This window comes from Lissotriton helveticus, chromosome 6 (genome assembly GCF_964261635.1).
Source record: "Lissotriton helveticus chromosome 6, aLisHel1.1, whole genome shotgun sequence".
NCBI classification, from domain to species: domain Eukaryota; kingdom Metazoa; phylum Chordata; class Amphibia; order Caudata; family Salamandridae; genus Lissotriton; species Lissotriton helveticus.
The window spans coordinates 1,639,149,122-1,639,173,450 of NC_136067.1; the positions used below are offsets into that span (position 1 = coordinate 1,639,149,122).

A 24,329-nucleotide genomic window follows, 5' to 3' on the forward strand; every position below is an offset into this window, starting at 1 on the left:
GTACCATGCATATCAAAGAGCAATATGTTATGTGCATAGTTCTGTGGGTAATGCTTTGTGTTCACTTCCCGAATGAAAGGACACTTGAATACATATGGCCTGGCAGTTCGGGCTGGACTATTCCCATTGGGTGCAGGATCAAGACTGATTTGCATATGGCTGGGTCCAAACTGGATTGGCATGGTGAGCAAAAAAACTATGGATTTAGGCCTAGATCTCTGTACTGGGGTGAATGTATGACATTGTTCTGCATTCTGTCCATCAATTGTTCTTTTTGCATTTGTCACCCCGAGTGGGACAGGTATGCTCAGACATGAGTCCCGTGCTCTCCATGCCACTGGAATCAAGCTATCCTGGCTGATGAGGGCTGAAAGCCCCAAACCGTTCTAGGATGCTTGTTTCCAGTCCAGGGAGGACCTGGCCTGGCAGTTCGGGCTGGACTGTTCCCATTGGGTGCAGGATCAAGACTGATTTGCATATGGCTGGCTCCAAACTGGAATTGCTATATTATGAATGAGCAGCTAGCTGGCTGACATGAATCTGAAGGAGCCTTTGTGGGTTTCCGTGAGTCTATATTCTCCTGAAGAGTCCCTACAAGACAAAAAATAATCATGGATTTCTGAACAATGAGAGTAAAAGCATTAAGGTAACATTTTGTTCCTGCTTACATTTCACACGCTTTACATAAACCTGTATTCCCTATGAGTGTTTGCTTTTTCCTGAATTAAACCTCAAATAAACATGTTTATCCATTGTTTTAATTAAATAACGTTATAAGCTGAAACTGGTCAGTGAAATGCTAAACGTACTAAAAATTGGTATGTTTTGCTATTTCTAGCCACACCCCTGACTCCGCCCACTGATTCAATCTTCGGTTATTCCCGCCCCCTGATTTTCCACGCACAGTTCCCCTACTTTTTCTTTCCCACTTCGACCACTGGATAAGCCCCTTCAGTAGGAGCGGGGTGGCCCCTTACAGATGTAACAGCATCATGGCAGAAAATGTTGGAGTGTGGGGGAATAGGGGTATCAAACCACAAAAGGAACCTGCTTTGGTTCCACCAAGCTGCACAGCCTCATGACCGAATTAATCAAATGAATTAAATTCAAGTAGTTTAATCTTCTGTTTTATCCATTTTTTTCTCTGATACTTTTCATCCTTCTTTCTGGACTGTTCGTTCAATTCGTTTCATTCATATCAACACTTTACACAGATGTTCACACAAGCTCAGGAGCAGAGTTAGGTTCCACATGTTATGATTTTGTATCACCACACCCCCTTTAAGAAGCAAGCAAAGCGGTGGAAATAAAAGAAAATCACCATGCATAAAACATTTTTTACGTAACGGGGCTATCACTATGCTGATTTTAGTCGACGTAGAGAAAGACATTCTACATTAAAAAAAACTTGTCAACTACGGTTCTACAGATTCAGACCAGTTTCCACGGGTAAGATTTTCGTTTAAAACACAGGACCGGAGAACTTCCCTCACATAATAAGGACTGGGAAAAGAGAGACGATTGAGGGGGTAAAGCGTTTCCACAGTTTATCGAGATTTTGAATCCGTCTCCGTTCCCTTAAACACGAGTACCAAAACATGTGGCCATTCGGCAAATATACATAACATTTTAAAGCAGTAAACCAAATATAGATGTTTTCTAAGGGGAATTGTGAACAGGCACTGTTCATATTCTGAAGCTGGATAATAGCAGATTGCCTGACATTAACAAGGTCGCATCCTTAACGTGCCCGCCTCCGCGCAGTCGGAAAAAAAGAGCGTAGGACGTAATGGGTTCCTCTAATAAAGGCAGAGGAGGCGCGCGCTCACGTTCCTGCTGTCCTCGCGCGCCGCACGAGCCTGTCAGGGAGCGCGCCAGAGTGGCTCGTGTTGCCTAGCTACGGTAGAATAACACCGAGCAGCAGCAGGTGGCTGTGTGGGAAGCAGCAAACCTGCCTACATTGCTGCTAGTGCCAGTCGTTCGTGTTCAGCAGCTCCGCTCCGTCGCTGTGCGCCCCAAAACATGCACCAGACCATGGAAATCTACATGGCTCGGAAGAAGAAAGCCCCGCATCATCGCTTGTAAGTGTTACTGCTTCGGTGGTTCCTTATTCTCACCGATAAGTGAATAAAACAGACCATGCGCAAGAACATTCTCGGTTCATTCTGAAAACACAATATACAATATATTACTATAGACAAACACAATTAGGTCATTTCAAGAACACACAAATGTCATTGTTGATCGTGGTCTGTCGCCTGTCACTCCCTGTTAACACACCAATGTATCTATCAGTCTCTGTCTAGCTTTCCATTACTTTCTAACATCTATTTCCGAGTGCCACATACTTGCTATCTGTCTCATTTTCTCCCTCTTTCGTATTCGGTGTGTGAAGTGTTTAGCTCCCACCTACGATAGTAAAGCAACCACGAAGGTTATGCTGAATACTTGAATGCTATTTCCACGGCCACCGAAATAATGCATTACCTCCTTGTTATTGTTATGAATAAGATACGGATGCAGAGAAGTATCTGAAATAGGATTTATTCCATAATCCAAACTCCACCCGGCAGCGGAGCGTCTGACCCTCGGTAAGCCAACTGAATATAGTCAACCGCAGATCTACCAACGTCCGTGCACGAGTCACATACATTTGTAACATAACATGTTGTGAGATGACTAAACTTATCGTTATCCGTCGCGTGGCACATTCCAAGCACGAGGTGTCCCACGCGGCGTATGACACTGTACATTACATTACACTACACTCCTCACCCGTCTTACTCCTCCCAATCCTTACCCATATGAGTGATTGTTTTGCGCATGCAAACTTTGTTTACCAATCTCAGCAATAACATTAAAAAAAACGCACCCAATATAACTTCATCCTATGACTTCACTGTTCCCTCCTCTAGAAAAGGAGACAGCACACCTCCAAACTTCCTGTACTATCTATCCAGGGTATAATAAAATGAAGCTGTACAGTCGGTTTGCGTGTGTATGAAGGAGGGGGGGCGGTAACTAGAGCTGTGACAGGTAATAAAGATTACTAGTAATTAACCTGATCATTACCACCTCGCCCATCTTCCTCGTTCCATTTCTCACATATATGCGATAATATCCAAGCCGAACATCAAAAAGCTGGTGTACCAGTTAAAATTAAAACGCTTTAGTCATATATTCAGCAACACCAGTGCTGTATTCACGTTTATTATTGTATCTTCTCTCATGTCTGTTTGAATCCAAAACGTGTACCGAAGTCTGTTGATAAGTGGCTTTCCTCCTGGAGACAATAATACATCATAAAAATATGTGTGGATTTGCCAATGTTGCAGCTAAACAAATGACTTTCTAGATGCCCAATAAGTAGCCACTCCTCTAGTAGATTTGATTTGTACTGGGTCTGATTTTCTTGTGCTTTTTCATTGGCCATACGTTAACACTAGTCTGCTTGATCTCATGACTAAGAGGTGAAGATGAAGAACTTAGTCCTCGACCAGAAGTTCCAAAAGTACCAAAAAAGAAAATCAATTTTGAGAAATGTGTCATTCTAGCATCATATATAGAAAGTGCCCTGTGTAAATCAAGACAATATAAATGTACTTTAGAAATTTTAGGAATTCAAACTTGGGTATAGGACACTCTTATCTGGAAAAAATGAAAAAATGGTTCTGAACTTAAAAGTGCCCCTATTTCGCGGATTCTTCATTCTGAGAAAAATATAACCAAAAACAAGAGCTTAAAGGAAAGAAACTTGAGGTCTGTAGTATTTGGTAGGCCAAAAGGATCAGACTGAAAGAACCTCAAGAGGAAAGAATGATCCATTGAACGTACCACGGAAGGAACATTCCAATCTCCTCAAAAAGCCTTCTAATAAATGAGAAGCAAGCATTGAAATTGACTGCATATCTTCCCCTTTAAAAGCCGGAATTGCTTCCCCTTGGCTCTGAAGGATTGAAACTGCTAAACCTACCAACACCCACTCCCTCACAAATTCCACTGCTATTCCTTAGTAAGCTAAACAAAGTTTTTATGGTGACTACAATTATTCATATAGGAATAGACAGTGATGATTAAAACCAATATTCGGAGTAATGAGGTTTACCAATAAGTAACTGGGTCACTGTCTTTTTTTGCACAGTTAATTGCTTACCACTTAATTAATTTGACTTCTGCATATTTGTGGCAGATTTAAGAAAAAAGTGTTCTACCTCAAACAGATCTTACGGTACAAAGACCGCTGCACATGACAATTCAGTAATTGATGGTCTGCGTACGTGGACTGCACACCTTACTTATGCTTTTGGGTTGCTGTACTCAGACCTAGAAGACATGATCAATTCTCCTCAGATGGCAGAAATGGTCTCCTAATGGAGTCAATCAAGGATTGTTGAGAAGTGTGTTGGCTGCTGTTTTTAGCAGCAACACAAATCTGTGGTTATGCACATTTTAAACATGATATAAAACATGATTCGTTCTTTGTCTTTGAAAGGGCATTAAGTAAACATTTCAGTAAGGATGCAACATTGAGTTGGAACAAGTAAAAGAAAAGAACAATGACATTCTTGCACAGTTGAATGGTACACTATGCCATAATAATTATTTTTCGAAAAGATATTTTTGTTGACATTTTAAAATTTCAGTTTTTACTTTTGATGCCACCTATATTGACACTACAGTGATTCAAATCTCCAATTTTTATATCTTGCCTAATGACTAATATCGAAAGACCTATTGCAGACAATAGTAATACTCAGAGTGGGCTATGTGTGAGCTCATTTCTATTCATTAATTGGCTTTCTTTTCAGTCTCATTTGCTTGATTCTTATTAGATGCTTTTACTTCCTCTACTTCTGTTTGTCTCTCCTTTGGAACATGGCATCTTTATCAATCTTTTTACTGGATGAATTGTATCTTTCAACGACTGACATTGGGGAACTATTTTTTTCTTTTACCTTCAGCGCCCAATTGCAGTGAATGTGTTTTCTTGCTCTCATCCCTGTGTGCTGCTTCACCATCACATCTCAGCCCCCCTACACTCTCATGTTGCTCCAATCATTCTTTGCTTTGCCTGCCCCAACTACGTTCCGCTCTGCTCCACTTTTGTTTTCTGCCTTTTTGCCAACCTCATCACACCCTTGCTCACTGTTGCACCCCGCTGCTTGATGGCATTCACTTGCTCCCTGCCCTCTCCTCCATTGCTTTAACACCACTCCTGGTCCTGTACTTGTTTTTCTTTTTTCCAGGTGGCCCAGCAGCTGTAATTTGTTAGACTACTGCACTATTCACTGTCATGCATTTTTGGCTGCCACAGTATCAGGAATCACATGTGCCCAAGCATGATAAAGCATGTAGGGAAGTGCCCTTTTTTACATGGTCACCCCCCCTTCTTGCCCACTGGTATTGATGTTCTTGATTAGATGTGCACTGGGTCCCTGCTAAACAGGCCCCAGTGCTAGCGCTGTTTCCCTTAAAACGTTAACATGTTTTCTGTTGTAACCCAATTGGCAAGAATTTAGCACCCTTGAAAGTCCTTGGTAAATGACACCTATGGTAACCAGAGCATGGGTAATGAAGAGGGTCCCTATGGGCTGCTGAATGTATTAAGCCACCCAAAGGGAACCCCATAAAAACTGCACACAGACTGCCACTGCAGCATGCGTGAAAGGGCGCAAGCCCTTCTAAAAATACGACGTTGCACACTTCCTGTGTGCTATGCCCAAATACACTTTATTTAGAGAGTTTTATATAGCGCTTGCAAGACCCGTGGGTATCAGAGCACTTTACAACATTTACACAGGCAATAAAAAACAAACAGACTGCCTTAGGTAAAGGTAAACCACAGAGTCGAAAGATTACTGGATTGAAGGCTTCTAAAAAGTGCTATGATTTACTGCCCAGAGTAAACTTAATGTGCCGAGCGAGGAAGAGGTCCTTTAGTTTTCTCTTAAAAATCAAGAAGGAGGGGTTGGTTCTGAGATCTGCTGGTAGGGAGTTCCTGATTTTGGGTGCATTGCCTGAGAAGGAGCAGGCCAGGGTTTTTTGTTTATGTTTCTTTGGGGGTATGAGAAGTAGGTTGTTGGTGCTACTCAGGTTTCTTGCCTGGCCTGCCTTGGTGAGTTTGGCTGCCAGGTATGCTGGTTTACCAGTGTGACGGACTTTGTGGTTGAGACAATCAGTTTTGAAGTGGCAGTGGGCTTCAATTGGGAACCACTTAAGATCTTTCAGGGAGTAAAAGATGTGCAGGCCCGGACTGGCCGTTGCAGGCACCGGGCAATCCCCCGGTCGGCCGCATGGGTGGGGGCCGGTTTTGGGCCCCAGGGGGCCGTTTTTGTTACAGGGCCGTTTTTTGCAGCATACCGACCCTGGCAAAGAGTGCAGTTGCACCCCCAGGGTAGAGGGGGGGCCGGCTGAGCACTTTGCAAGGGCCGATTTCGGGTCCCAGTCCGGCCCTGAAGATGTGATTATGCCTTTTGACTCCGGTGACCATCCTTGCTGCTGCATTTAGAGTTGTTCTTAGGGGTGCCAAGTGGTATTTCCCTGTGCCAGTGAGGGTGGCGTTCCCATAGTCTAGTCTGGACAGAACCAAGGCTTGCGTTGTGGTTTTGGAATCATTTGGAGGGAGGAAGGGCTTGATTTTGTTGAGTAGTTGTAATTTGTAGAAGGCACTCCTTGTGGTAGTCTTTATGTGTGAGCTCATGTTCAGGTTTGGATCAACTACAATGTATGTCTTATATGTAAGTCACCCCTATAGCATGCCATAGAGCCGTAAGGCAGGGTGCATTATTATAATACATATGAGGGCATATCTGCATGAGCAGGTATGCCCCTGTGATGGCTAGCATCATAACTAGGGCATTACAAATGATCGGGCAGCCATATTAAAGGTATGTACTGGGCACTGGTCATTACGATTTACCCAGCTACATAATGGCTACACTGAAATAATGGTATGTGGTGTCAAACACCTCATCTCAATAAATCTATACTGATGTCAGTATCTTATTTATTGTGACATGCACCCAGAGGGCACCTTAGTGGTGCCCCCTGAAAACCTACTAGCCCTCTAGTGTACGGGCTGACTGGCATCATCCAGCCTGCCATGACAGACACGTTTCTGATCCCCTGTAGGTGAAAGCCCGTGCTCTCAGAAGCCACAAGCTGTCCCCGTTCCGGAGGGTGTTCACACCCCCTCTAGAAGGATGTCTAGTGATTTAGCATATCAAGGCCAGAGGCTTCAAATCCGTTGGCGCCTTTTATATACAACCCTGGCTTCCCCCCAGACCTGGGGAATGCCACCCCCTGCCCTGAGGCCTATTTGGCAACAGAGCTAGTGGGAAAATTAGATAGTCAGTAGGCATGCTGCACTTTCAGGCTATAATTCTACTAGTGGTTCTGTTAGGTAAATACAATGGGGTACTGGTTCAGAAAATGAATATTTCTTTCACAATCTATAGTGAATTTTATAAATGTACCACACCTCAGTACGTTTTTATCAAAAATATATATTTATTAAATTATTTGTTCTGTTTTTCTATTTTTCTCGCCAATTGTGCAAACAATTTTATACAAAAAGATAATACCAATGGGGGCTGTCTGACAAAGAAAAACACAATAACAAATACACTGACAATTCAATGGGTGACTGTGGTGACATATAGTGCAAATGGGTGACCTTTCATATTCAAACAATAAACAAAACAATAACATAAATTCTCCGTCCTTTTCAGGACTTTCACTTTAGCTAGTCCTACTTCTTAAATTAATTACTATAGTGAGCCAGGACATGAGATGGTTGTATGTTGGCGTTTCGACCCTTTATATATATATATATGTGTTTGTAGATACATCTAGTAGGGTCTTCATCAGGCCAAAAGAGGGAATATTAATATTCTGTATTTTGGTTGGGACAGGTAGACCATTGAAAATGTCCGCTGTATTCCGTTTGGGGAACTACACTATTATCCTTAAATCCTGCTAAAGATGGTGTCGGAATACATAAATTCAGATACACCGAGAGCCCCTGATGTCCCTAAATCCCTGTGCAGCATATTGGTAAACTGATGCGCCTAGGGAGGAAGCTAGAGAAAATAGGGTAAAGTGGTAGGAGAAAACCAGGACTGGATTTTCCCTCTAGATGGATTTATTTCAATATATTTTGTAACATGGTTGATTTAAGTAAGCCAGTAATAACAGGTATAGTGAGGGTGAAAAATTTACCCATCTTACTGTTGGATTATTCTGTAACGAGGTCCCAACTGACAAGGACATCAGGTGAAAATCCCAGGATGCCAGAAGATAATCAGGTTGCCAGCTGAGTAATAAAGCAATAGCGGGAACAAATAAGAAGACCGCAATAGGACTGAAAGACCAAAAAAGGGAACTACAAGTAAAATCTATGCATGAGGGAACTGGAAAAGTAGAAATTAAGAAAGGTGCAAGGGCACTAAACAGGTGTGAACTAAGTGAAGTGGGAAGCCACAGCAACTACATAACACATTGTCAGGTGTCTGCTCCATGTTGACAGGGACCTAAATACTGCCTCTTTCCTAGTGACCCGGAAGTGATCAAGTAACCCAATAAGGGCAAATGTGAGGAAACTGTGTTTTGAGGTCTAGTGGTTGTGTAACCCCAGTTTCCAAAACCCTGTTCTACAAACTTTCCATCCTTTTCTGATCATTCGGGTGACTTCATGTTACTAAGCCTTCTGAGTCCTGACAGATGGTGTGGAAGTTGACTGATGCCTTAGGTGGAATTCTAGACCCATGTGCCTGAGCCACCATTAATGTGTGCAGTATCTCGTTTTGTTGTGACATTAAAGTACGTTCTTTTTAAAACGCAAGCACTGGACAGAACAGTGAAATAATGTGTCTGTTGTTTCACGGTTTGAGTTCTGAGTCTCTGCCCTCATACTTCCTCCTTGGGAAGCCTTTGATGGCTTGCCCTTCCTACCCTGAGATTCAAGTGCTGAAAGGGGGTTCTTGGCCTACTTTCAAAGCCACAGTAGGATGGACCCCAGGATTCCAGAGGCAAATTACGTCTTGACTCTCCTGTGGACGCCGTCACCAGGACTTCATCGATCAGAGTGCACAGGGGCACTTGCTAGGAGGGGTGAGCAGGTGCACAGCGCTTTATAAGGTTACTCTCCTCCACACAGCGCTGGACTCTCTTGTGGGCGCATCTACCAGTACTTCATCACCCAGAGTGCACAGGGGCACTTGCCAGGAGGTGGGAGAAGGTGCACAACACTTTATAAGTGTGTTTTCTTCCCTGCAACACTGGACTCTTGTGGATGCTGCCACCAGGACTTCATCACCCAGAGTTCACAGGTGCACTTGCCAGGAGGGGGGGTAACATATCACAGCCCTTTATACGTGCATACGCCTTCCCGCAGCATGGAACTCTCTTTTGGATGCTGCCAGCAAGACTTCATCACCCAAAGTGCAAAGGGGCACTTGCTAACAAGGGGATCCGTCGCAAGTGCTTTATAAGTGTGCTCTCCTCCCCAAAGTGTGGGATTTGTCTGGGTGTGTGCCATGGCTGGCCCATCAGCACCCATCCGAGCCCAAAGGAGGCTTGGCTGGGACACCTCTCTTGGCCCTTGGCCTTGTATGTTCCCCTCTTTGGACCTTGGGTAAGTGAAAAGCCAGTGTAGCCCATTAACTGGACGAACGTCTCCCCACCAGCTCCTCCATTCTTACATATCTTACTTCTGCAGAGGGTGCAATCACAGCGGAAATGGCCACCAAGGAAGATCAACTTGGATTAAGGCTGCGTGATACCAGCACTAAGGATGCTGCAGACATTGCTAACAAAGAGGATTCCTTGAGTATGGGCAGTTTCTCTACTGTCAGACTTACTCAGTAAGTGCTCAAACTATTAAAACCCTGATACATCAGGCCCCTATAGAGAATGATAGTCCTGTGATGCATTTTTTGGAAAATCAGATAAGATCTTTCAGCTCTCTGAATGGCAATAAGGTGGAGGGTGAGCAGAAGACAGTAGTGGTCAAGCCTCCTTCATTACATCTCCCCTGGATTGGGACTGAGGAGCATTTAAAGAGACTGGGAAATCTCGTACGGGACTCCTTCGACTCATGTAGTCAACACTAAAACAAGATTGAGACTACTATTGCAAACTTGGTGGACTCCATTTATCTCTAGTCAAGTCTAAGTTTCAGCCAATAGCTGTCCCTTTAAGCATGTATTACTCAAACACCCTCCTGAAGGAGTAAAGTTATCTCGGATATTTCTGCCATCCGGATGTTGGAGAACATTGAACACAGCGAAGATCATCAACGTTTACCTGTAGTAGTAAAAGCTGAACATAGTAAGGAGTCTCAGGGAGAATGCCTTAATGTAAAATCCATTGCAAATACTAGGTTGTTGGACACTGTGCCAAGGAGGTTACATCATTTTTCTGAGTTCTCTGTCCAGGTTGGAGTAGGAGGACAGATTATTCTTCCGACCGAAGCCTTGACACTGGACTTACCACTGTGCCCGCTTGACATTCTTCCAAAAAATCTTACCTCTGCACTCATTGATAAATAAACCCTGTCCAAACGGGCAGAAGACATATTACTTATCAAGTATATGATTATTTTTCTGTGTGTATTAATTCCATATAGGGACCACTGTTCTTCGAAATATGTAATGCCCAAGGTCCTTATAAATATACCTTAAGGGTTCCCTTGTTCTGTTGAAACACTGGACTTACCACTGGCAGCAAACCCATTTGTGCTGGTAATGGCCTAGTGCCTCCTCTCAGGGCAAGGGGAAAAAGCTTTTCTCAGTTGAATAATAATGTCACCCATTGGCGTGTGGAGATGAGAAATTATTTAAGGGTTGTCCTATCAGTAAAGAGGAGTTGTTTTCCCACTTAAGCGCATTATATGAAGCCTTGCTGAGCTGGTCCTCACTATCGAACCAAAAAAAAATATTATTTGGCAGGGCAATTGATTGTGTATTTGATTCCGCAAGGCGGCTAGGCTATAAATCAATAGATGCCTTTTTTAGAATCTGGAAAGCAAAGTGCATCTCGATTGCCACCTACGGGTGTGACATCTGGGAATATGTTGTTGCACAGTCACTTCAGATAGAGGAGAACAACTTTATGAAAAGGTTGCTATCCTTGCCACACAGCATTGCACCAGGGGTAGTACATGAAGAGTTGGGTGTGAGTTATATATGTGACCTGCAACGTGTTGCTCATACCCAAAACAGATCTGAAGTGACTTATTTGGAATCTCACACATAAACGTGCATTGTTAGAGAAAATACCAGTAAAATGAGTCAAATGAACAAGAACATTCCAATAAAAACGCTGCTCAAAAACGTGTTGCAATGGTCATGTAGGCTGGCCCTTACACGCCAGAAATATAAAGACAGCTGCTGGGTAATAATCACTCACAGAACATCTCACCACCTAATGCAAAAGCTTAGAAACAAATAAAAAAATTACCAAACATATCACTGTGAAAGAAGTTTAATTAAGCGAATAACAGATGTTATTGCTACAAGGTGCAAAAGTGCTCATTCAACCGAAGACTGAAAGGCCTTGTGGCCATCACAGAATCTCATTCGAGCACACATTTAAACACAATCCAATCAACTTCAAGCATTTTTCTTCTAAATTACTGAGTCAGCTAAAAATAATTCGAAGCAACATCCAAAAACAATCAACACACTAATCTCAGCCAACCTAAATCTATTACGACATTAATGAACATCAGGCTTTATCTGTTCCATACATTCTTGGTTGTTTACTCAGTATTCGTTATACTGATGCACCTGTTATGTAGCAGATGAGTTTGCCATTTCTGCTTGAGATTCTCTAAGTCATAAAGCTTTATTTCATGTCTAAGGCCCCGATGTAGGTAAAATAGATTTACCGATTTTAAATTACCGAATCATACCGATTCGGTAATTAAAAATCGGTAAATCTAAGGGGTTGAGATGTAGGAACATCCAGATTATTTTTTTTATTATATTATATTATTATTATATATTATATACTGCTACCGAATCGGTAAAAATCGGTATTTACCGATACTGTAAATACCGACCGGTAATGTCCCATTCATTCCTATGGGCTTTGAAGCCCATAGGAATGAATGGGGCATTACCGGTCGGTATTTACAGAATCGGTAAATACCGATTTTGACAAGGGTGCAGGGGGTGTCACTTTGACACCCTCTAGCACCCCCAAAAAAGATTCGGGGGCCATGTGGCAGGCATACCTGCCCTAAGGGCAGGTCTGCCTGTCATATGGCACAGGTGTGCATGCACACATGTGCATGCACACCGGAATCGGTTTTTTACCATGAAGTTGAATTTCATGGTAAAATACCGATTCTGTAAGGCTTGTGGGACTCAGAAGAGTCCCACCTACATCTCATTGTTACCGAATCGGTAAAAATACCGAATCGGTATTTTACAGATTCGGTAAATTTTCCGATCGGTAAATTTTCCGAATCTGTAAAATATGTGGCCCTACATACCATTTTGTGAATCTCGGTCGGTAACGGCCGAAAATACCGATTTTCGGCCGTTACCGACCGACCTACATCCGGCCCTCAGAAAGTTCTAACTTTGCTTTGTTGACACCCGTGCTCCATCACTCTGAAATGTATCCTTAGTGGAGTGTTTTTTGTCCTGAGCTAAACAGCATATGGCTGCATAGGTACCACAAATACGTTGGTGAGAGTGGACAGTTGTGGCTACTGCCAATGCACAACAGAGCGTCCTAAATGAATTAACCATTTAATACCAATCTCCCCACTGGAATTTTGCAGCTGCCTAGGACTATATCAGTGAATTTGTGGTCCAGATCTCAGTATCTCAAAACCTTTGCATGAATACCCACTTCACCCTTTGGGAAGCCCTTTCTGCCAGCAATGAGTTAAGCAGTATTTAAGATCTTTTCACTTAGCAGACCAGGTAAGCTGTCCAGTTTAGTTTATCAAATATTTGTCTACTGTGTCCAAATCCCGACGAATCTTCATTAGCAGAAGTGATTCTAATTAGGTGGCCAGAATTCTCATTGCAATTTTGCTTCCACACCCACCTTATAAATAACCAGTGTATTGACAGTTATTGGGAAGGTGACCATCCTAATGTCTCTAAAAAAGTGAAACAGTTTCCTCCCCCATTGCACAAAGAGCCTAGTAAAATCCCCTAAAAGCATCTGTGGCCTGGGCCACTAAGGACACTGGCGCACTATTACGATCACTTAAAGTTACGAGCTTTATAGCCCCTTCCATAAAATCATTGCCAGCTATTGCAGGGATCTTTCATTTTTGTGGACCTATTGCATATGAAGTTCACCTTGAACTGCTGTTATTGCCCTATAGGCTTTATAAGAACCTGAGCCTTTACCTTTCCGTTCAAGATCCCTGAGATCTTTACAGGGAGAAGACAGGGTCCACTGGTCCTGGCAGGCAGGCAGAAGGATGGTGCTCCAGTCTCAGGGTAAGTGGTTTTGACTTTCTGTGTGATGGGTGCTCACCCAGCAGGGAGACTAGCAGACCGTGGGCCCCAGTCCTGGCTCCAGCAGCTAGAAATCTTGGTGATCTTCTTTCTCATGATGAACAGTGCTGTTGAACAACTTGTGGGTCTCATGCTCCCACTTTTATAGTCCAACTCTAGACACAAATGTGATTTCATTCCTGATCCTGTCCTCTCATTTGAAGTGTGTTCTCTCCTCTCCACTACCCTCTATCAAAGGGGCAGTGTGCCACAGCTGGAGTGGCTCCAGTTCTGATTGACCCAAAATACAGGCAAAGGGAGTAGCCAAGGATTGCGTACACCTTTCTCTTGGCCTCCATTGAAATATGCCTAATAAATGTTCAAAGGCCTAAGCCATCCTCTCTATCAAAATTCTCTGGTCCACAGTGCCAACCTTATAAGTCTTACCATCCCACTGACAATGAGCCCCACTAATCAGTACCTCTTCCTGGAGTCAAAGACACCTTTGATGTGCACAGAAGATGCTCTACCCCCCTTCGTTCAGTGTGCTTCGACCCCAGCCCTCAGAAATGTCAGCAATACACATCTGTCTGGAGGTGGCAGACCTCCCATTCCAAGTTTCTGCAGGTCCTGTGTTTCCAAAATCGAACCAACTGGCCTTCATGTTATGTATCATAGACAGACACACACACATCCCTCAGCATGGACACTCAAGTATCATGAACAGTTCGGCTCTGCACACAATCCACATAATTTTACCTGAGTGGGTGAATAGGCACCACTCTCATGATTAAGGTAAAATGGCCTGTTCACACTACAGATTAATATGAAACACAAAACAGGTATGCTGCCACCACCGTCGTCATGTGACTTAACCCTCGGTAAGGGCAGTAGTCTTCTACTATCACAAGGGTAGCACTTGGTGCAACCCTCCCGGTCCAATAGGACCTAATTAACATGATACATGCCTAGGTCATGGTGCATACTCATGATCAGTGTCTGACTATGACCAAAACGCAATACTACGGGTTCAGATATCCATGCAGCTGGGGCTCTCAGGACAAGGGTGCACGTCCGTCACCATGCAGAGTACGTCTCTATTCCAAAAAAAGACGTGTCACCCTTGCTTTTCTGTGAGTGTCTACAACACGCTAAATCTGGAGTTTCTGTTCATCACTATCTCCACCCACTTGATATTGGACCCAATTGTTAAATCTAAAAATCTGTACTTTTGTCTAAGGGTATTTGCTTAAAGGGGATTCTGAGTACCCCTATGTCGACCCAAAGTGCTTTGTTGTGCTTTTCCTTAATTTTAAGTGTGAACACCGTGTCTGTGTGCTGGGATTTGTGTTTCATCCCAATACAGTTTATCATCAGCCGTAAAATTCTCTACTCAGGTAACCCCTTTGGCCTGTTAACAAATATCCCTGTAGACTCACAACAAAACATAAGTGACTTTGTGAAGGTTTGATTCTTACCCCTAGTTAAATATACTGCCTTTCTGTCACCATGGCCATGACAATCGCCTATTCTGTACCTCCAGGCATAATTGTTTTTCATTAATACCTTGTCTTTATCGAACACCATTAAAACTCGGCACTTGCTGCTACCCTCATTAGCCTGTTCGTTGTATGGACCATTAAACGCTCCACTCTTCCATGCCCATAGCTGACCTGTCCCAGCTCACACTATGGGGCATAGTCACAAAGATAAATATACAACTGTATATTTGCTTATGTTCATATTTCCAACTACACCTAAGTGTAACTCTACACTTTTTTTGCTATTCACCATATCTGATGTAAATTCACACCAATATGTAGAGTTACATCTGTTCACCCCGTCCATTGAAGGGGTGGAGCCTCCTACCATGGTAATCACAACTATTCAAGTAACTTCATACCCATATTTTACGTTCTGCCTACTTGACGGTCATGTCTGCCACTGATGTGGAGACCTTCCCATGAGGGCAGTGGGACCACCACCGTGGAGATGATGACCTCGGATACAGAGATGGAGACCTCTGATGGAAGGGAATTGGCTAATACCCTCAAGTCACCCTTGTCTCTCTTTACCTCTATTAACCCCTGAACCCTCAAGTCACACTTGTCTCTCTTTATGGCTACCCATCCCTGAACCCTCAAGACACCCTTGCCTCTCTTTACTTCTACCAACCACTTAACTCTCAAGTCACCCTCCCCTCCTTTTACTCTTACCAACCCCTGAACCCTCAAGTCATCCTGGCCACCCTTTACCTCTACCCACAGATGTACCCCCAAGACACCCTTGTCTTCCTTTACCAACTCCTGAACTATCAAGTCACCCTTGTATCTCTTTAAGTCTACCCACCCGTGAACCCTCAAGTCATTCTCGCCACACTTTACCTCTACCCACCCTGAACACTCGAGTCACCCCCGCCTTGCTATACCTTTACCAAGCCCTGAACCCTCCATTCACCCTTGCCTTCTTTTATCTCTACCAACCCCTGATCCTTCAAGTCACCCTCACCTCCCTTTACCTCTGGCCATCCCTTTACACTAAAGTCACCCTCACCTCCCTTTACCCGTTACCCATCCCTAAACCATAAAAAAATGTTTTTTAAATAACATAAGAATAATATTGTTTAAAAAAAATACCTGTGTGGTAAAGGTACAATACTTACATGTGTGTAACAACTGTGTAGTAAAGGCTGGGGTATAGGCTGTGTTCCCTCAGGGCGGGACGCATCCCTTCGTTAAACGCTCTTGCGCCTTTAGACTAGGACCCCTGAATGTTTTGAGGGCAACATTGGTTGGTTTATTCCCTTCAGTATATGTAGCGGGCACCTTCGCCTCTTTGACAATTGACCCCCTCCATGGCAACCTGCCTCCCCCCACACCCTATACTTTAGGTCTTGCCTGAGATTTCCCATGCGCTGTTGCTTGTGAGACATTTTGCCTGGAAAAAATGTTGAGAGCATATGCCAATTCGTCATATATAGATATACGCACTTTCCAGAATTATTGCATACAGAAATAACAGAAAGATTGACATTGTGTTGACTTTCACTTGCTTTGCGAAAGTAATATGTAAGGCAAAGGTAAAGTATGAAAATGTTGACTCGTTTTTAAAAGAAGGCAGGCACATAAAAAAATGTCACATCTTTTTGTGATTAGAGACTCGGATGGAGTGAATAATCAAGGAAAATGTCTAACATGGCGAAATTCAGCTCGGACATTTAAGATAATTAAACTTGTTGTTGGTGAAGACAGACATTAAACTTTAAGAAAACTAATCACCGCCCCTCGCAGTCAGCGCTGGCCGCATCATAGCACTTTTTCCCTAACTTTCAGCCATGCTCCACAGCAAATGCGCAGCTGTACAATATGGCTAAACGAAATTGACAAAGCCATTAGTTCTCCCATAGGTCAGACCCATTGACTTTACCAATGCTTCTTTCGTAAGGATCTCTGCCGTGTAGTGGAAGCCACTTAGTCTTTTTCTTCAGTGGCCACTACCCATATGAGGCCTGTGTGCCTACTGTCACCTCATCCTTTCGCAACCCTTTGTTTTGCAGCTTGATGTATGTGTGCGGCACTAGTGCTGTATCTTGTCCATTGCCATTGCAAGGCCCCTTCATGTCAAGTGGCTACCCTTGCAAGAGAGAGGGCCTACCATGCAAATAAGAGTGGTTGGGCCGGGTGGGGGATGATTTTGACGGACGATGACGAATAAGAATGAAATAAATAATTAATTTTCCCTCGTGGTCGTCCGTCAAAATCCTGAAAATTAAATAAATAATTACTTTTTCCTCATTATTGCACTTCAAAATCCCCCCACCCGGCACCACCGCCCTTACCTGTACAAGTTGTGGCTGAGGCCTACGAACTCCAACAACCAAAGACTGAATCAGGGATCAGGGATTGAACTATGCTAATGAGATATCTTAAGACCTGAGGCTGCCCTTGACTATAATTGAATGCCTATCCCTTTACATCATGCGCCAACCACCGAGGAAGCAGAGAGAGTTCATTCAGAATGGCAATTGTGCCAGAAGAGTCCTAAAAGTTACTGAACATATTTTATTATCTTACTATACGGTATATACAAAGATGTATCTTTTTCACGTATGTCTGTATGTATGTGGTATTCCTAGCGTGCGAACCCATTCAAAAGGGAGCAGACAGGGGCAAAGACAAGAATTAGGTCAATGCGTGATAGGGGAGGTAGTTGGTTTGTGGGCGGTTAATGCATTGTAGTGCAGTGTTTTTTTAAAGAGGTATGTCTTCAAAGATTTTCAATACTTGCACATTGTATTCATAGTGAGTCATGCATGTGCTGTCTGGTCAGTGTTCTGGCCCACACCACTTCACAAGAATAATCCTTGACTGTTTGACTTTGCAACCCCCTGAAATTCAAAGCTTTTTGAGGAGGTATCGGGTTATTCACTGAGCTCACAGTGGTACTGGGTTCTTGTTTTTCCAAGAACCATTAAACAAGGATTGCCTAAAGGCCATTGAGTCAAGAACTGAGAATTGGTCTGACAAACTCATATTGATCTTGCCTTGACCATTGACTTGCCTCAGTGCTTCAATCAGTGTCCAGGTCTGTGAGTGGGTTATCTCTCACCTCTCATTGTTAAGAATTCCCTGGTGGGGCACCTTAGTGAGGCCATGTGCACAGTCCACATAGATCAGTTCTCTGTTGCTGCTCCCTGGGTATATACTTTTCAGGATCCTCCTTTGTCATCACACAGACTCACCCAACCCAGCAACTCAGTCCTGCTTCCTATGAAATCCTCCTATATCTCATCAGGCCATGGGTGTGTGTGCCCAAGGGACAAGCATACAGCTTCCCCATTCTGGCTCAGGGAGTGTCCTCAGCAACTCAACAGGGTGCACAGACGTTTCCTTTCCTTAGATTATGTTCCATGCTTCATCAGTGTACCCTCTTGTGCTAAGGAGCTGGGTGCACACCAGCGATTAGCAATAATGTCCTGCGGTCCTACAATTCCAAGCCATCACTCCGCGTCAGCACCCTGCGTGAGGAACAGCTTCTCTTTTTACTACGTCTCAACAGCATGAGGTGATCAATGTGCTACAGTGATCATAATGTCAAGGTGAGGAGCTCTTTGAGTTGCCATGCTCTCAGTTAACTTCATGGCCATACCTCTAATTTGGATCTCCTTTTTTAATGGTAGCTAAAAAAGAATACTTGCCTCACAGATGTAAATGTAAATGTGCTGGATTTGTAAAGCACACGGCTGCCCGTGAGCGTCCCGGCGCTTGCTTAGGGAACCCGTCCTGGTATTCCCCTGTGAGAAACCCCGGCAGGGTGTCCACAAGGTGAAAGCCAGGCATCCCGCCGCGAGGGGCCGTAGTGGAGATTAAGCAAGCTATTGCCCAGAGTCGCAGAGTGTGACCCCGTGAGTTGAGTAGGCACCAGAGCGAGAATTGTCGAGACCGTGGAATTTTGAGCCTGAGACCCGCCGAGGCGGGGAATTGAACCCTGGTCCACGGTCGATCTCAGCTTCCGGGTCTGCCGCCTCTAACCACTGAGCCACGCTTCTCCACCGGGATGCATAACAGTGCAGTCTCTTTTGGGGTGCTTATAAATGCGCACATTACATAGACACCACTTCAGATGTACCCAAAATGCGCACTGCACTGAACTCCAATTGAGTGTACATATTCTGCACAAGCAGAAATCACAGAGGTGGCATCATGAACCATAATGAGGGATGGAATCAAGGTAACTTACCCTAAGTCACCAGACGTGTAGTAGACCTCTTGTCTTGCTTTGAACAGGCCTTTATTTTAAATATTTCATCCCCAGTATAGGAACTAACTCATTGCCTGCATAACTAATACTGTATTTCTCATTAACTATTTTTTGGGGAACACAAACATTTCCAAGTGAAGTTAACAAACGCAATGCAATGCAGTATACGTTTCTCTTGGGTGGCAATATAAACAAGCATTTGTTAAACCAGTATGTTTGGTGTCTGCAAGGCTTTTGGATTTGTCAATGCTTGTTTTATCATGGTTTTAGTAAAACTGTATTGTTGGTGGTTTCGCTAGTTCACTGCAAATATAAAAAGAGCCAGGAGCAAACATGTATTGGTCTCAAAAAGCTCACAATGCCACCCATATCATCGCAATTGTACCTCAAGTATGTGGTTTGTCCCTGATTCCTATTCTTCTTGTTTTTGTTTTGTTATTTTCTATGCTGTACGCTGTTAAGCAATAAAATCTTTAAAAAAGAACAAAAAAACACACAATTACATTGTAATCTCTACCACTGGAAAGGAGCAATTTGACTTGTGGATGTGCTTTGTCACAGTGAAGTTAGCCAGTGATTGAAATAGGCTTCCCCGTTGCTTTAGTGGGAAGAAGAAAATTGTGAAAGACACAAACAACAGACGGATGGATGAAGAGGGCTGTCTGTAAGCTGCTGCAAGTATACTATATGTATTATTTAGGTAAATTAAAAAAGATCTTGGCTAATGCGAGACTCACAAAAAACCAAAAATAACAAGAATCCAGGACTGAAGAGGTGCCACCCTACCGACCCTCTGTAGTAGGCGTCTGTGGGTTTGTGTCCACCCTGGGACCGTCTGTAGCTGGTCATCTGTGGGTTTGTGTCCACCCTGGGACCCTCTGTAGTAGGTGTCTGTGGGTTTGTGTCCACCCTTAAACCCTCTGTAGCAGGCGTCTGTGGGTTTGTGTCCACCCTGGGACCCTCTGCAGTAGGCTTCTGTGGGTTTGTGTCCACTCTGGGACCGTCTGTAGCTGGTCATCTGTGGGTTTGTGTCCACCCTGGGACCCTCTGTAGTAGGTGTCTGTGGGTTTGTGTCCACCCTTGGACCCTCTGTAGCAGGCGTCTGTGGGTTTGTGTCCACCCTGAGACCCTCTGTAGTAGGTGTCTGTGGGTTTGTGTCCACCCTGGGACCGTCTGTAGCTGGTCATCTGTGGGTTTGTGTCCACCCTGGGACCCTCTGTAGTAGGTGTCTGTGGGTTCGTGTCCACCCTTAAACCCTCTGTAGCAGGCGTCTGTGGGTTTGTGTCCACCCTGGGACCCTCTGCAGTAGGCTTCTGTGGGTTTGTGTCCACTCTGGGACCGTCTGTAGCTGGTCATCTGTGGGTTTGTGTCCACCCTGGGACCCTCTGTAGTAGGTGTCTGTGGGTTTGTGTCCACCCTTGGACCCTCTGTAGCAGGCGTCTGTGGGTTTGTGTCCACCCTGAGACCCTCTGTAGTAGGTGTCTGTGGGTTTGTGTCCACCCTGGGACCCTCTGTAGTAGGTGTCTGTGGGTTTGTGTCCACCCTGGGACCCTCTGTAGTAGGTGTCTGTGGGTTTGTGTCCACCCTGCCAACCCTATGTAGCAGGTGTCTGTGGGTTTGTGTCCACCCTGGGACCCTCTGTTGTAGGTGTCTGTGGGTTTGTGTCCACCCTGTCGACCCTCTGTAGCAGGTGTCTGTGGGTTTGTGTCCACCCTGGGACCCTCTGCAGTAGGCTTCTGTAGGTTTGTGTCCACCCTACCGACTCTCTGTAGTAGGCGTCTGTGGGTTTGTGTCCACCCTTGGACCTTTCTGCAGTAGGCTTCTCTGGGTTTGTGTCCACCCTACCGACCCTCTGTAGTAGGCGTCTGTGGGGGTGTGTCCACTCTTGGACCTATCTGCAGTAGGCTTCAATGGGTTTGTGTCCACCCTGGGACCCTCTGCAGTTGGCGTCTGCGGGTTTGTGTCTACCCTGGGACCCTCTGTAGTAGGTGTCTGCAGGTTTGTGTCCATCCTGCCGACCCTCTGTACTAGTCATCTGCGGGTTTGTGTCCACCCTGGGACCCTCTGTAGCAGGTGTCTGTGGGTTTGTGTCCACCCTGGGACCCTCTGTAGCAGGTGTCTGTGGGTTTGTGTCTACCCTGGCGATAGTGTTTGGGGAGACAAAATGTACCAAAAACTCTTTACTCAGTTTCATACTAGAATTACCTTTACATTGATAACAATGTTGACATTTAAATGGCAGAAAGTACAACGATTCTGCGTTAATGCTAGTATTAAGGTTGTTTGCACCATTATATCTTTTCAGCATGAACACCTACAGAGTATTCAACGAGAGAGTATCAGGAGCCAGGACGGGCCTGGACACGTTCATCCATGGATTTAAGGATAAAGAGCAGGATGGCCTGGGTCCTGCGGTGCAAGGTAGCCACAACATCCCTCATCCATACTACGCAAAGTTCCTAAACAGCAACGTGCGCTTCTACAATGAGCCCATCTGTTACATGGAGACAGAAGCCACCATGCACAAGCAGGTATGGCTTTATGCAGCATATCAACCGAGCTATTGTTAGAGGGAGAAGAGAGGCGGTGACCTTCACACGGACACAAAGGCTTTTTGTGTGCACGTTACTAACCAAGGTTGTGTAAATGTTGCCATGATGCACAATCTCACTATTGATTCAATTTGTAACAACTTGTATGCCACAACCCTCGTTCTCATGCTCCTCTGGCGACACCCCAGAGCGCGGGAACATTTTCCCAGGGTGCATAATGTGTGCCATGGAAGCAGGTGTGCTTCTGCATGGAATGTCCTACATGTGGGTTTTTCTTTCGTTTGTCTTGGCTTCTGTTGTTCTCGTGTAACCAGGGTGTTTTTGCTTCACATGTTTGTTTTATGTCCAGTACCTCGCCTTTCTGTCTTCAGCTCTTGGCTGTGGGGCGCCTTTGTGTTTTTTGTGGCTTTCACCACAATACTGCTGCACGTTTTACTGGCTGGCTCCACTAGAATGCATCTGAGACTCTAGGCTCTGAAAGGAATATATGTTAATAATAATCTGTTTTTTTATGTAGTTCTTCAAAAGGCATATATCCCGTTCGGAATTACTGTAAGTAACAGGTGTTACTATTACCCAGTTTAAAGGTACTGTAAGTAACAGGTGTCACTATTGCCCAGTTTAAGGGTACCGTAAGTAACAGGTGTCACTATGTAAGTAACAGGTGTTACTGTTACCCAGTTTAAAGGTACTGTAAGTAACATGTGCTACTATTACCCAGTGTACGGTACTGTAAGTAACAGGTGTTACTATTACCCAGTGTAAGGTACTGTAAGTAACAGATGTTACTATTATCCAGTTTAAAGGTACTGTAAGTAACATGTGCTACTATTACCCAGTTTAAAGGTACTGTAAGTAACAGGTGTTACTATCATCCAGTATAAAGGTACTGTAAGTTGCATGTGCTACTATTACCCAGTGTAATGTACTATAAGCAACAGGTGTTACTATTATGCAGTTTAAAGGTACTTTAAGTAACATGTGCTACTATTACCCAGTGTAAGGTACTGTAAGTAACAGGTGCTACTATTACCCAGTGTAAGGTACTGTAAGTAACAGATGTTACTATTATCCAGTTTAAAGGTACTGTAAGTAACAGGTGTTACTATTATCCAGTTTAAAGGTACTGTAAGTAACATGTGCTACTATTACCCAGTTTAAAGGTACTGTAAGTAACAGGTGTTACTATTACCCAGTTTAAATGTGCTGTAAGTGACAGGTGTTACTATTATTCAGTATAAACATACTGTAAGTTACATGTGCTACTATTACCCAGTGTAAAGTACTGTAAGTAACAGGTGTTACTATTAGGCAGTTTAAAGGTACTGTAAGTAAAATGTGCTACTATTACCCAGTGTAAGGTACTGTAAGTAACAGGTGTTACTGTTATCCAGTTTAAAGGTACTGTAAGTAACAGGTGTTACTATTATCCAGTTTAAAGGTACTGTAAGTGACATGTGCTACTATTACCCAGTGTAAGGTACTGTAAGTAACATGTGTTACTACTACCCAGTTTAAAGGTACTGTAAGTAACTGGTGTTACTATTACTCACTTTAAAGGTACTGTAAATAACAGGTGTTACTATTATCCAGTATAAAAGTACTGTAAGTTACATGTGCTACTATTACCCAGTGTAATGTACTGTAAGTAACAGGTGTTACTATTACCCAGTTTAAAGGTACTGTAAATAACAGGTGTTACTATTGCCCAGTTTAAAGGTACTGTAAGTAACAGGTGTTACTATTGCCCAGTATAAAGGTACTCTAAGTAACAGGTGTTACTATTACCCAGTTTAAAGGCACTGTAAGTAACAGGTGTTACTATTACCCAGTTTAAAGGTACTGTAAGTAACACGTGTTACTATTACGCAGTTTAAAAAGGTACTGTAAGTAACAGGTGTTACTAGTACCCAGTTTAAAGGTCCTGTAAGTAACAGGTGTCACAATTACCCAGTTTAAAGGTACTGTAAGTAACAGGTGTCACCATTACCCAGTTAAAGATACTGTAAGTAACAGGTGTTACTATAATCCAGTTTAAAGGTACTGTAAGTAACAGGTGTTACTATTATCCAGTTCAAAGGTACTCATTTCACAGATCTTAGTAGGATGGAAGGCTGGGTTCGCCTTGCCTGGAATCACAGTCATGACCTTCAGTTCTCTGCAGTCTTTGTTCAACTCACCGCTGTGTAATGCAGTAAGAGAAACTGAGCTCATGGTCAACTGGTTTCGCTTCCTCATCACAGATAAGAAATAGGGTGAGGAAGAGTAGGATAGGGTATGATGGAGAGCACTGGTAGGCATTAGGCCATCCCCCAAGACTCCTGCTCAGGGCTCTCTTTTCTGGTCCTCCTAATCTTTTCTTCTTCCGCCTTCGTGTCCCTACAGTTGCCTCCTTTTTTCGCATGCATGCTGTTTCACGTTTGACACTTCTTCAGTCAGCGGGCTAATCAACAGGCATAATAATGTATTGACAATGAAATAGGAATATTTGCAGATTTAGAAAGTATCCAATTGTTGTTACAAGCCCTGCAGATGAGCTTCAGATTCCAAT

General features: G+C 43.8%; 1 protein-coding gene across 1 annotated transcript in view; it reads left to right on the forward strand.

Annotated features, from left to right (window-relative positions):
• Positions 1-1,978: 1,978 nt before the first annotated feature.
• The window catches only part of CIMIP6 (ciliary microtubule inner protein 6), a 245,957-nt gene continuing 223,606 nt past the window's right edge, over positions 1,979-24,329 (forward strand). The window contains exons 1-2 of the mRNA XM_078647075.1: positions 1,979-2,081; positions 21,532-21,757. Of these exons, the coding sequence (XP_078503201.1) occupies positions 2,023-2,081; positions 21,532-21,757 (285 nt within the window). The 5' untranslated portion in view covers positions 1,979-2,022. The remainder of the gene's footprint in view (positions 2,082-21,531; positions 21,758-24,329) is intronic.